The sequence below is a fragment of the Mytilus californianus genome, unplaced genomic scaffold, assembly GCF_021869535.1.
Source record: "Mytilus californianus isolate M0D057914Y unplaced genomic scaffold, xbMytCali1.0.p SCAF_7, whole genome shotgun sequence".
Lineage (NCBI taxonomy): Eukaryota > Metazoa > Mollusca > Bivalvia > Mytilida > Mytilidae > Mytilus > Mytilus californianus.
The window spans coordinates 64292344-64306952 of NW_026262723.1; the positions used below are offsets into that span (position 1 = coordinate 64292344).

A 14609-nucleotide genomic window follows, 5' to 3' on the forward strand; every position below is an offset into this window, starting at 1 on the left:
CTGACATGAAAAATGTGAAACAATTCAAACAAGAAAACTAACAGCCGTATTTATAACAATACAATTTATAAAAAACAAATATGACAGACATGTACCAAGGACAACCACTGAATTACCTGCTCCTGACTTTGAACAGGCACATAAAGAATGTTCAAAACTAAATGTGTATTTTGTATTTAAGTTGCATGAGTTTGTACCAGCTGTATGTACTTGTATTGTAAGTAAACAGTTGTGTATGAGACCGGAAGCAGATAACCACTGGGCATTAAGAGATTTTGCTGCTAGACTTATGGCACAGATGTGCAAGTGAGTATTGAACCCTCAGAATTCCAAAGATTTACCAATATTTATTGCATTAATTATTGTCTTACATTCTCTCTTTGGGAACACTACATATATGTTTAATGTAGTATAATGATATCATATTGCATGAAGGAGGGTAGAATAACCTCAAGAGAATCCTCTGAACAAAAAGTTAACTAAGAGGAATTAGATGATAAACAAAATGTATTATACAGTCTTTGAGGGAAAAAAAACAAAAATATTTTTTTCCAAATGTTTTTCTTTGTGATGTTATAATTAGATAGGTAATTATTTCATTGTTAATCACAAGACATTTACGGACATGTCACTTTTTATTTTAACCTTTTAAACATATTATTTTTAGGAATTTCAGCACTAATATCAACAATATTCAGTCAAGGATTACCAAAACATTTAGTGCTGCTATACAGAGTGAGAAAGCTGCCTTAGCTTCACAATATGGTGCTGTTGCTGGCCTTGGAGAGCTTGGTGCTGAGGTAAACATTTTAATTGCTTAGAGGCTATAATAAAACGTAACCCTAATTGTATTAGAACAAAAATATATGGTCAATTGATTGCATAACTATAAAAAAAAACAACAGAAATTGAAAGAGAATTTTTATCCCTTCATTGAAAACCTGAATTGGATCAAGAGTCTGGCACTTGGTCTAAATACAGGGATAACCAATCATGCGCTGAAAAATACCAAATACCAGTATCCTTACATCAGAAAGAATAGTATTTGTCTTACCCATCTTAATGAGACTAGAAGTTAGGACAATGTTAAAATCTTCAATATCAATCGTCACTGGACAGCAATTCATTGTATAAGAACTAAAACTATGGCAGACAAAGAATGTAGTGGTTAGAGAATGGCATCCACAGGACAGATGTTATATGTTTACCTCAGCACCTTCAGAAAACTAAAATCCTGAAATATGTGCCCTTTCACATCAAATTTTTTTTTTGATTCAAGAAGGATATACTCAAATTATTAGATGTAAAAGGTGCAACATGTAAACATGTTTTAATGATTTTGTAGGTTGTAAGAACATTTCTTGTACCTAGAGTGAAGTATGTATCAGACAGGATGAAGGCTACAATGGAAGGTCTTGTTGTTAATAATGCTGACAAAATAGCTGCTGATAACATAAAGAAAGCTTTATCCGTAAGTACTCATATGGCAGCTTCTGAATAAAGATGTCTTGGAGTGTTTGAAATAGATTATGACAGAATTAAGATCAAATGAAAACAGAAAATAAAAGTAATATGTGACTATAAGGGCTATTCCAGAAATGTAAGGGGGCGATTGGAAGGCACTTTTTTCAATGCCCATGACCCATACAATTAGATTTTTTCAGCGACCCATAACCCATACAATTGAATAGAGGTTTGATATCACCACCCGTCTAATTTTAAAAAAAAAAAAAGTCAATACAGCAGTGTAAGAAATTGATATGGTCTACCTAAAAACTAGTATATCTTTTATGTATGAATGTCTTAATGACTTTCAACACAACAATTGTAGAATTAGGATACTAAGCCTGAAAATTTTCAATCTTCAGATCTCCTTTTGTACTATTATATAATTTATATAAAAATATAAAGGGTAGATTCTAACTGGGGTATGGCTGTTCCAACTTTGTATAAAGGGTTAGGAGTTTCCAAGCCAAAAATCCAGAAATCACCACTTTTGTGTAAAAATTCCTCATCACCAAAATAACAAAAAGTCTATGAAGTACATGTAGTTTACAAATGGCATTGCAGGAACAGTATGTGTAAATCACTAAATATACAATTCAAATAAAAATATGTGTATAATAAACCTGTTTTTTGCTATTTTGTTCATTTTTCCTTCATCTTCATCAATATCGCTGTGAAGGGTGCACGTGAATTGTCGACTTAAGTGTCATTGATGCCATACACAAAACTGTGATAAGACTATCAATAATCTATGAATGTTATATGATACGTTATATTGAATCTACATTGTATGGATTGATCCAGAGGTACATGTAGTAGTGTTCTGGCTAGAAACTGAGGGTAGATGGGCACAATCCTATAAAAAGGGGACTTTAGCGCAGCCATAATATTTACAAACAATTTTTCTTTTAAATCGACAAATAAAGATAGCCCCTTTATTTTTAACTTGACTTTCTTCAGGCAGAGATATGTGTGATTTCCTATGCCTCATTTAAAATTCTTTTCAATTTCTTGCCTTACATAGATACAGCTAGTTATTGAGATATATATATACCATACTATATACTTTAAGAGCTACATTAATAAGCTCATATAGTTTATTTTAGCTGAAGACTAATACAACAGATTTCCTATCTATTATAACGACAAGGTTTTTTTTAATGATTTTGACTATGCATGAGGGTCTTACATGGTTGAATATCTGATATATCTAATTTAATTTTGTAACTTGATTATAATTACAATATTCAAATCTAAAATAATGGTCTGCTAAGAAATTCTTTTTTCAATAAAATGAACTTTTTTAAAACAAAAAAATCAAAGCTGTACTTCTTTTCATTAAAATGGCATTCTCTTGCAGTTAAAAAGTAAAATAAAATTGTTGTGTATTTCAATAATCAGTAAAAATTTTAAAGAAAATTCACTTTAAGGGGAAATAACTCAACATAAAAAAAAAATATAAAACATATAATTTTCCAAGATTCATTCCTGTTTTATCACCTATTGTAAAGTTACATGTTATGTTATTTATGTTTGTTCCAACCACCACAACCCATGCAAAAAAAAGATAAACTGCCATCCAACCCTCCCATACATTTATTTCTGGAATAGTCCTAAAAAAAAATATATTGTAATTGAATTTTGATCACTGTACAGAGGGAATACATTCTATACACAACATTTTTAAACAACTTTGTGATAACAAATTCTGAAAAAATTTTGTTTTTTTAAATTTGAAATTTTAAAAAAAAATGAGCGATGGTACTACACAGCATACATCTAGATAACAAAATTTCAGGAATCAAATGAACATATAACAGATGGAAAATAACAAGTTATGGGACCGTAAATGAGTCAATTCGGTTGTCCCTTATCTAACTTTTAGTTTGGAAAAATACTATATTTACATTTGCGCCTTATCTGAACACTAGCTTAAAAATTGTAACATACACTTCCTTCAACAGATTGATATCCAATACATAGTGTATGCTTAAAGTGGTGACACTTTTACAAATGACAGGAAATGAATTAATTGTAGAAAAGATGATGTGGTGTTGGCTTTCATTTATTAATTTTCATTAATTATAAAAAAACTCAGTATCCAGATATACATATTTAGAGCTTTTGTCATCACTTGGCATCCATCGTTGTCTGGTAACTTTTACAAAAATCTTCTCCTGAAACTAGTCGGCCAAATTTAACCAAATTTAGCCACAATCATCACTAGGGTATCTAGTTTAAAAAATGTGTCAAATGACAGGTAGCCAATCAAGATGTCCGACATGACTAAAAATATAACATTGGGAGTAAAATGCAAGTTTTGCCTATTGTTTTAAAATCAGCATTGAATAGAGTAGTTTTGACTAGGGTAAAAATGATCAGAATGTTGAGCTCTACCTATTGTCCATTTAAGTTATAACTGTCAGACGACTTTTCTCAGGAGTTATTGCCCTTTAAAGGTGATTTTTATCATTTTTTTGCGTTTTTGTCTAATATCTTAAAAAACTATAATAGATCAATAGAAACTTTAAAAAGCAAACATGATCAACTAGACAAGATCTACAAATAAGTCATAATAACCGAAATCTTAAAGTCGACTTGTTATTGGAGTTATCACCCTTTTATGATAATTTTTAACATTTTTTTGCCTTTTTTGCCTTTTATCTTGAAAACTATAATAGATAAATAGAAACTTTTAAATGTTAAATTATCAGCAAGATAATTTCTACAAATATGTCAATATGATAGAAATTTTCAGTTTACTCTTAATAGAGTTATTCCCCTTTTATGATGATTTTTATTAATAAAATGCTCTGCTGGGCGCAGCTTGATACGACCGCAGAGGTCAAACCCTGAACAGTTGGGGCAAATATGAACACAACATTCAAGCTTGATACAGCTCTGAATTTGGATTGTGATTAAATATTTGACACAGCATAGGTTTCTGACACAGAATGAATGTGGTCTAAGAACTTAAAATTTTTTAATTTACCTATTATGGTCCAATATCCAAAATCTAAATACATACACGGTTAGATTCAGCATATCGAAGAACCCCAAGAATTCAATTTTTGTTAAAATCAAACTTAAGTTTAATTTTGGACCCTTTGGACCTTAATGTAGACCAATTTGAAAACGGGACCAAAAATTAAGAACCTAAATACACGGTTAGATTCAGCATATCAAAGAACCCCAATATTTCAATTTTTGATGAAATCAAACCATATCATTATTATTTGCTTTTATATATAAATAAGAAATAACCAACTTAAAATGGAAAATTTAAAGAAAAAAAAAAGGAAAAAGAGGAAAGAAAAAAATCCCCCCCCCCCCAAATTTTTTTGAACCCCCTTATGATTCATCACCCCCAAACTCAATCCCAGCCTTCCCTTTGTGGTATGGTACCTTGCAGTACAATTTCAGAGAGATCCATACACTTGAACACAAGTTATTGACTGGAAACTAGAAAAATGCTTGTTTTTTGGCCCCTTTTTGGCCCTAAATTCCTAAACGTTTAGGGCAATTACCCCCAAACTCAAACCCAGCTTTTCCTCTGTGATATGGAACCTTGTGGTACAATTTCATAAAGAGCCATACACTCACACACAAGTTATTGTCCTGAAACTAGAAAAATGCTTGTTTTTTGCCCCTTTTTGCCCCTAATTCCTAAAATTTTGAGGCAATTACCCCCAAATTCAATCCCAGCCTTCCCTTTGTGGTATGGTACCTTGCAGTACAATTTCAGAGAGATCCATACACTTGAACACAAGTTATTGTCTGGAAACTAGAAAAATGCTTATTTTTTGCCCCTTTTTGGACCCTTTTTCCTAAATGTTTTGGGCAATTACCCCCAAACTCAATTCCAGCTTTCCCTTTGTGATATGGAACCTTGTAGTACAATTTCAGAAAGATCCATACACTTACACAAAAGTTATTGTCATGAAACTAGAAAAATGCTTGTTTTTTGCCCCTTTTTTGGCCCCTAATTCCTTAATTTTTTGGCAATTACCCCCAAAATCAATCCCAGCATTCCCTTTGTGATATGGAACCTTGTGGTACAATGTCAGAGAGATCCATACACTAACACACAAGTTATTGTCTGGAAGTTACAAAAATGCTTATTTTTGGCCCCTAATTCCTTAAATGTTGGTACCATAACCCCCAAAATCAATCCCAACCTTCCTTTTGTGGTATTGAACCTTATGGTAAAATTTCATAGAGATCCATTCACTTAAACTAAAGTTATTGTGCGAAAACCAATGTGTTTTCATACAACGACAACGTCATACCAATATACGACTGCAAAAATTTTTTGCGGTCGTATAAAAAGTGGCCATTGTTGAAGATGCAGGTGAGTGACACATGCTCTTTAGAGCCTCTAGTTAGGTTTACAAAATTCAGCTATTATTTTATTGATAATTGTGACGTCAACATATTTAAGAAATAATTTGTTCATGGCATGCTCTTTGTTCATTTTAACATGATTAGGCATTATATTTGTCAATATCTTTATACCAAGGGTTATTTGATATTAATTTAAAGATAGACTGTATTTAATGTCTACTCTCTTTTTCAGAAATACCTGTCACCAGTATTGAAGAATACGATGTTACCATCAGTAACTGTTGAGGAGTATGTACAAGAGTTTGGATATCTTGGTCCACATATACACCAGTCAGTGGAAAGGGAGAGAAGAACACCTCAAATATCACCTCAATCACAACACTCAAGGTCCATGGTAGGGATACCTCAGCCTCCACGACCACAACTCAACCTCAGTCAGGTAAAATAGTTTATACATTTGTACTTTAATTTATTCAGCATGTATACTAAAATGTATAGTTATTGTTGTCTCTTATTTTATGAAATGGAAAAATATAAAAGAAATGGTCCAAAAAGTAGATGGCTTCAGTGCTTATTAGTTTGCATCTCCTATTTTAAGCTCACCTTGCCCTTTGCTATTGCTATCACTTGAAAATTATCATTTTCAAAATCAACCTTTTTAAAATTAAAAAAAAACCTTACCCACTGAAACCACAAGACCAATTTAAATCTAATTTGGATGAATAATCCTTAGGATATCAGGTAAAAAGTTTGTGTTTTTTGCTCACACAAAACAACCAACATGGCCACAGAACTGAAATAGAACATTAAGGCTAATTCAAATAATTGTCTAATATCTTGAAAACAATAAAGAAAAAAGAGAAAATATTAAGGTCAAAATGCTCAAAACTTTCAATTCCACCAAAATTACCAACTGACTTCTTATAGGAGTTAATGACCTCATAGAACAATTTTTTTACTAAATTTCATGTTTTTTCCCTTTAACATATCTTCTACTTTCTTTCTTTTTTTACATTTTTTACATTTTTTTCATTATTTTGAATACATATAATTTTTATGCATTTTCTGGCATGACCACAAATCATGTATGTTTATACCCCTGCTTTAAAAAAGTGGGGGTATACTGTTTTACCTCTGTCTGTCAGTCCGTCAGTCCGTCCGTCCCATGAATATATTTCGTCGCATATTTCTCAGGAACTACATTACAAGGATTTCTGAAATTTGGTTTCAGGGTTTATATAAGTCAGCTATACTGTGTGATGCGTTTTCAGATTCATCACTCAACTACTTCTTGTTGACCAAACACTTGTTTCATTTTACACATGATAGCCAAGTTGAAAAATTTTGTCACATTTTTCTCAGGAACTATAATACAAGGATTTCTGAATTTTGGTTTAGGGTTTATATAAGTCAGCTATACTGTGTGATGCGTTTTCAGATTCATCACTCAATAACTTCCTGTTTACCGAACACTTACATATTTTTACACTATTAAAATAATCGGGGGTATCATCAGTGAGCAGTAGCTCGCATTTTCACTTGTTTTTTTTTTTTATATTTTCAGGCCAGACCACAAATAATTTTACAGCAGCCAGGATCAGCAGGTCCTACTATGACACATCAATCACCATTTCCACGAACACCTGGGGCAGGATCTCAACCCAAATTCATTGTCATGTCATCACAGCCACGAGCAACACATACACCAGGACAACCCATCAGCATGTCACCTCAGATACGTCAGTCTCTCCCTTCATCACTAGGAAACACACCAACTATCGTTAAAGTTGTCTCATCGTCGACACCAGGGTCATTACCCAGGACTCCAAGTGTCATACCTAGAACACCAACTCAGAAAATAGTTGTAGTATCTCTACCATCAGGATCAGGGCCCAGTATAGGGACTGGTACTTCAGATTTATCTACCGTATCATCTGCCATGGACTTGGGCATGAAAAGTGTGTTTAGTGAACAAGCAGCACAATCAAACATTAAACCTGAACCTGACAATGGTTGAAATATAACAGATACATGTGCTATGCTGTAAACATACTTTTAAAAAATATCAACACATCAATAATCATGATCATTTTATAGATTTTTGTATATACAGGTTAAAGAGGATGCAATTAAATATTAAGACTAAAAATTGTTAAAAATATAAGAAAGATATACAATTATGTAAATATGTAAATAAGAGCTGAAAAATGTTAAATGGTTTAACATGTGTCTGTTCAAGATAATTGTTACAAACAAGATTGGTATGGACTAAAAATGATTATAAAGTCATTTAAAGCAAAAACATGTAGTTGCTTCATTCTTTCATATTTATGGAGTACAGTAGTGTAAACAATATCGTTAAGATAGTGTATTATAAAGCATTGCTAGAATGTCACTTTTTTTAGAATGTAAAAACTGTGAATAACTGTGAATTAAAAATGTTAAAACTATTTAAAGTTTATTTGTTGATTAAAATTATGATATGCCTCTTCTCCAAACTGAGATACACTATGACATGTAGTTTATGTATCTCTAAGAAACCTGTTTCTATGAAAGATTCTATGCATCTATGTCACTGAATCAATAACATTTAAGTTTAACAGGATAGACATATTAAAAAAGTGGAAATATATATCTGTTACATATACTGACCTTTACAGTATTCTTATCAAGAAATTTTTCATGCTTTCATATGTTTATAGTTTACCTTTTAGCACCCTAAGTTTTTGCAGTCAACATAACACTTTTTAACAAGTGCAGGTGAGACACAGGGTTCTGTGGAGAGCTTTACAAATTTGTAGTTTACTTTGTGAGCTTTAGCCAGTCATCTGTTAATTTTGATAAATTTCTTGTCCTCTGAAACTTCATAACCAATCAAAACAAAACTTAGCCACAATCATTTCTAGATTATCATGAAAAGGATTATGCCTACCAACACACATGGCAGCTGTGACTAAAAATAGAACATAAGGGGTAAAATGCAAGTATTGTTAATATTTGTTAAACTATTATAGATAGAGAAAATTTGGCTTGGTCAAAATTACTTTTGACCAAAATTGTCAGAGAATTAATAAAAATAGCTGTTGCCATTAAATGATGATTTCAACCATTTTTTGTGTTATTGGCTATTAAATGTTTTATAACTAGATATAATAGATAAAAGGAAACTTTAAACAGCAAAAATGAACAGCTAGACAAGATCTACAAATAAGGTAATGTGGTTAAAATTTTCATTCTACTGCTTATAGAACTGATTGTTCCTAAATGACACTAGTATACCCATTTTTGTGCTTTTTGCTCTAATCTTGAAAACTTTAATTCGACCCACCAAGCAACATGGTTGACATGACTTTAAAGAGAACATAGGGGTAAATACAAGTGCTGTCTTATATCTCAAAAATGATAGGTGAGCAATATAGAATAAAGATAAGGAGATGTGGTATGACTGCCTATGAGACCAAAAGATAAAAGATGTGAACAACCACAGGTCCCCACACTGCCTTCAACAAGGAGTAAAACCCATGCTGTGCAATGTACAGTAAGCTATAGAAATGTGAAACATTTCAAAAGAAAGCCTACAACCTGATTTTTAACCACTACTATGAGCAAAAAAAAATTGTATAACAGACAGTAACCTCTGGATGACAGCCTCTAGTTTTTTTGATGATATCTACATGTGCACCAAGACTAGTTAATAGGTACTGTAAATTCAGAAATTATTGCGAGGTTTTTATTAATGAGAATAATGCGACTGGGTGAGTATCGCAAAAAAAAAGAACTCGCATTTTGATATCTGAAAATTATATCTTGATGCAGATTTTCCTGAAATCGCAATAATTAAACTCGCATTTATGTCCATTTTTTAACAATCGCAATAATAAATGCACGCAATAATTTCTGAATTTACAGTAAGTTTAAACAGAATGATACCGGGAATCTTTTTCTATTGTTTTATTTTGGTAAAAAGGGATATAAGTTAAAACATATTTCACCCAAACTTCATTTATAGTGTCAAAATGTTAGGAAATATGAGTAGTGTTTCATTTGGGCTCTTAGGCACGTATTGATAGGACTCTTCAAGAGAAGAGCAATCCAACAGTGCAAAAAATCAAAAGACATAATCAACATGCCTTCAAAGGTAGACAAGTGTCCATAATATATGTAGAGTTGTAATCAAACCAAGTCTACACAAGCCTTATGAAAATTCATTAGAGGCTATGTAGGATCAAAATTTACCAATACTTAAATGGATGAAAAAATTCATAAAATCACCTAAACAACTGACTGTACATGTAATGGTGTTGTAAGTATTCAACCATCTAAAGATCTCTAAATGAAGACAACTTCACTATCATAATTCTTCGGTTCCAGACTCCTTTTTTTCAAGAAAACTCTTGAAACACAAACTCTTAAGAGTATTGTATTAAAAATATAGTTATACACAAAATGGTAGAATTGAGAAATCACTTCTGTCAATAGATGGACTCTGGGTTACATCAATGACTTTACCAAACATCCTAAATGGTTTCCTACATTTACTAAAACTTATATGATAAACAGAATACTTGTTCATTGCCGAACGATTCATGCCGAACGATTCATGCCGAACGACAGACAATACAAGTTACTTTTCAACTAATATGAAGTTTGACACTAATTGGTTGAAAGTCAATTTCTCTACTAATTTAGTGTGGTTTACTATCTTTTTGCATTATCAAGTTACAAAACTTTATAAGGTCATCACTTATATACAAATCTTAGCTACTGACATCACTATCTACATATCTTTCCCAATGTTTTCTTCAAATTTTCAACATTAATAATGAATCTACTAGGCAAATGCAAACAAACAATATTTCAGTGAGTGTCCCAATCTTTTTTGGAGAAGCAATCATAAAGCTCACATTACACAATTTAGACTTTGATATACTGTTTACAATACTTTTGTATAGGAATCCAGTTCTTATTAAAAAGATTTTTTCAAAGGATTTGGGGGACACCAGTGGCAGAGTGGTCTAAGTAGTTCATCTTAAATGATCACTAGCCTGTCAAAACTGAGTTGTGAGTTAGAATCTCGCGTTGGAAGGTATATTTGGCTCTAATCTTAATTGACTTTGATTACCCAGTTTTCCTGCAAACGGTCATGGTCCTCTCTGGTTTACTCCACCTATAAAGCTGGCTGTGCAATGAAATAGCTAAGAGTGCTCACAGTGGCTTTAAACACCAACAATTAATCAATCGAAGGCTTTGGATATTCCTAAAGAAATAATGGTGAAAATCTGTAACAGTGCCCTATGTAAACTGAAATGAGAACCCACAAGGAAGAAGAATATTCATCTTTTCAAAGACTCTACTTCTATCAAATACATCACAATCAATCACGTCTTTTTGGTCGAGATAAGCCATTTCAATTGATGTTTTATAATGTGTCTTTCTATGTTGTAATGTTACACTACTATTTCAGGTTAGGGTAGAGGTCGGCACCTGTTAAAATGTTTAAACCCACTGCATTTGTTTGCACCTGTCCTAAGTCAGGAACCTGTTTCGGTGGTTGATGTGTTTATTGTTTCTCGTTTTTTATATAGATTAGACCGTCGGTTTTCCTGTTTGAATTGTTTTACACTAGTCATTTTGGGGCCCTTTATAGCTTGCTGTTCGGTGTGAGCAAAGGCTCCGTGTTGAAGGCCATACTTTGACCTATAATGGTTTACTTTTTACACATTGTGACTTAGATGGAGAGTTGTCTCATTGGTACTCATACTACATCTTCTTATTTCTATGTCATGAATTTTGCCTTTAATATTAATCAGACAATTGATGAAATTTTGCTTAAAGTCCAGTGGCATGCATTACATGCATAATAAGATGAGAACATGTTTTAAATGTGATATGGAAAGGAACTCTGCTCTGTATTAAAGCAGCACACTGAGCCAGAATATTACACATTATTCCGACTCTGAGCCAGCCCAGCCTGTCTTTGCTCTTACTCCTAAATACAAATTTTCAAGTCTTTGGTTTGACCTGGCCTGGGCTCGAACCCATGGCCATGATCTCCTACACTCGGGGTAAGACACTAGCGCAATGCCACTCAGGCAGATATTCAAACAAGAAATAACACCTAAAAGTGTTATCGACCTTCCAAAACCAAACTGATGTACAACATACAAACAAAACATTATTTGATGTTGGAATACCAGTAAGTAGGGAAATATTCTTTTGATGTTGTGACTAGAACAGACTATTGATTCTGCATATTCACTGATATTTGACAACTAAGAATATTTCTTGGCTAAAATAACAACAACACATTAAACTAGGTCCCAACTGTATATCTAAAATCTTTGAAATTCAAACAAAATATATTTTCTCTCTTAACAATCAATAAAAAATACTTAAAATTTTGATACAAGTAACATTGCATTCAGAAATATGTAAAATATAAATTTCATAAAAGTTCTGTGCAGCAGATTTATAAATAGCCAATACAAATTTATAATAAATAAAGATAAAATATACTATAACAACTAAACTGCTTCATTAATGCAAGTTACAAGACAAAAAAACATATTTGTAGAAAGGGTATCCGACAACCACAATTGGAATAAACAAAGAACTAGGAAGATTGGTCCATACCTTTTGCCTTTTACTTGGCAGTGATGATTTTCACATTGAAAAATATTTAATAATAAGTTTTCAGTAAAATTCTTGATGTGAAAAAAAGCATTTGAAAATCTGCACAACCTCAAACAAATATTGTTCATATCTAAATAAGATTTAAAAATAAATCTTATAATAATTCAAATATAACTGCAAGACATTGTGTATTAGTAATTACACAAAACTATACCGCACACAAAAATGTTGATAATATATATACCACTTATTTTGCATAAAATCAATTTTGAATTTAAAAGTTAAAGTTTCACAAAAAATTTGAATAAAAAATTAAAAACTTTTTAGCAAATAAAAAATTGCAAAAACTTGAGAAAAGAGGTGAATAATGCAGACTTTTTATAAATAATTATACTTTACATAATTCTGATCAGACCCCTATTAAAAAAAATTGCGTAAATTGTAAATATTTCTAAAAGATTTTTTTCTTTTTATAATACACATATTTGAAGCATGTTTCATTAAAGGTAAATGTAAGAAGTACAACTTCTTGAATAAATATGGTCCCTCAATTTGTCTATCCCATTATCACATAGATTTTTATTCAGAGTTAAGTGTTATTGGTTGTTCAAAGACTGGTAATACGCTTGAAGGACCTTCCACGCCTTTGGTGCCATAAACCCATCCGGTGGATTATGACCTTCCCTGGCTAACTTTCTCATTTTTGTGCCAGAAATAAATTCAAAATCTTCTTTCTTCTCGGGATTATAGAAATCCATACATTTGAGTTTGATGTTGTAAGCTGCAACTCTGAATGGTACTATTTCTAACTGTGTGAGACCTGGCGCCATTGTCAAAACCTATCAAAAATAAAAGATAATATAAATTAGTCATTAACATAGCAGTAATTCAAAACTAAGTTACCAAATCCTCATAGGAAAGGGTATACTTTGGATTATTTTTGCCCAAAATTCTTAATAGTGAAGTGTAACATTTTTAAGATATGATAAACTACTTAAAGCATCTATAAAATTTCGAAGAAATTGTTCTTTCTTATGGATTTTGACGATGTAATGCTATTGTACTTTTTTTTTGCATTGCCGAATCAACAATCATTTTCAATGTCCATCTTGATGATTAAAAACATATCACAAACTATTTTTTATTTCTTACAACTAAATGCTTTGTGCTTAGCGGAAAAGCAGCAAATACCCATTTTTATAGCCATTGAAAAATTATCCTTCATTTGTAACTATCTTTTTTGTGTGAAACTTGAGCTGCGTGTTCTGTTAAAATTCATAGTTAAATTTCATTGTTTTTAATTGTTGTTTTAAGTATATGCCAAGGCTCCGTGTTGAAGACCGTACTTTGACCTATAATTGTTTACTTTTACAAATTGTGACTTGGATGGAGAGTTGTCTCATTGGCACTCATACCACATCTTCTTATATCTATGTATACCCTGATGTAATCTTTACAATGTTGGAGGTGTACTGATTGATATTTTGGTCTGGGAAGACAAGGTTTATTTATTAGTTGTTATTGGAGTTTGAGCTAGTTTCTGATAACTGCAATAAAATGCTCCGCTGGGCGCAGCTTGATACGACTGCAGAGGTCGAACCCTGAACAGTTGGGGCAAGTATGGACACAACATTCAAGATTGATACAGCACTGAATTTCGATTGTGATTAAATATTTGACACAGCATAGGTTTCTTACACAGAATGAATGTGGTCCAAGAACTTAAAAATTTTTAATTTACCTATTCAAACCATATCATTATTATTTGCTTTTATATATAAATCAAAAATAACCAATTTAAAATGGAAAATTTTAAAGAAAAAAAAATGAAAAAAAAATCCCTCCCCCAAATTTTTTGAACCCCCTTATGATTCATCACCCCCAAACTCAATCCCAGCCTTCCCTTTGTGGTATGGTACCTTGCAGTACAATTTCAGAGAGATCCATACACTTGAACACAAGTTATTGTCTGGAAACCAGAAACATGCTTGTTTTTAGGCCCCTTTTTGGCCCCAAATTCCTAAACATTTAGGGCAATTACCCCCAAACTCAAACGCAGCTTTCCCTTTGTGATATGGAACCTTGTAGTACAATTTCAGAAAGAAACAAGTTATTGTCCTGAAACT

The 14609-nt window shown here is 32.1% G+C and overlaps 2 protein-coding genes across 5 annotated transcripts in view; one reads left to right on the forward strand and one right to left on the reverse strand.

The window, feature by feature from the left end:
* LOC127707584 (transcription initiation factor TFIID subunit 6-like) overlaps window positions 1-8300 on the forward strand; it is a 31950-nt gene extending 23650 nt beyond the window's left edge. For both annotated transcript variants that reach the window (XM_052212180.1, XM_052212181.1), the window contains exons 9-13: window positions 182-306; window positions 668-800; window positions 1346-1471; window positions 6083-6289; window positions 7415-8300. In XM_052212180.1, coding sequence (XP_052068140.1) covers window positions 182-306; window positions 668-800; window positions 1346-1471; window positions 6083-6289; window positions 7415-7867 — 1044 coding nt within the window. In that variant the 3' untranslated portion in view covers window positions 7868-8300. The remainder of the gene's footprint in view (window positions 1-181; window positions 307-667; window positions 801-1345; window positions 1472-6082; window positions 6290-7414) is intronic.
* A 3863-nt stretch (window positions 8301-12163) lies between these two features.
* Window positions 12164-14609, reverse strand: part of LOC127707585 (bifunctional 3'-phosphoadenosine 5'-phosphosulfate synthase-like) — a 33905-nt gene continuing 31459 nt past the window's right edge. For all 3 annotated transcript variants that reach the window (XM_052212183.1, XM_052212182.1, XM_052212184.1), the window contains exon 12: window positions 12164-13322. In XM_052212183.1, coding sequence (XP_052068143.1) covers window positions 13080-13322 — 243 coding nt within the window. In that variant the 3' untranslated portion in view covers window positions 12164-13079. The remainder of the gene's footprint in view (window positions 13323-14609) is intronic.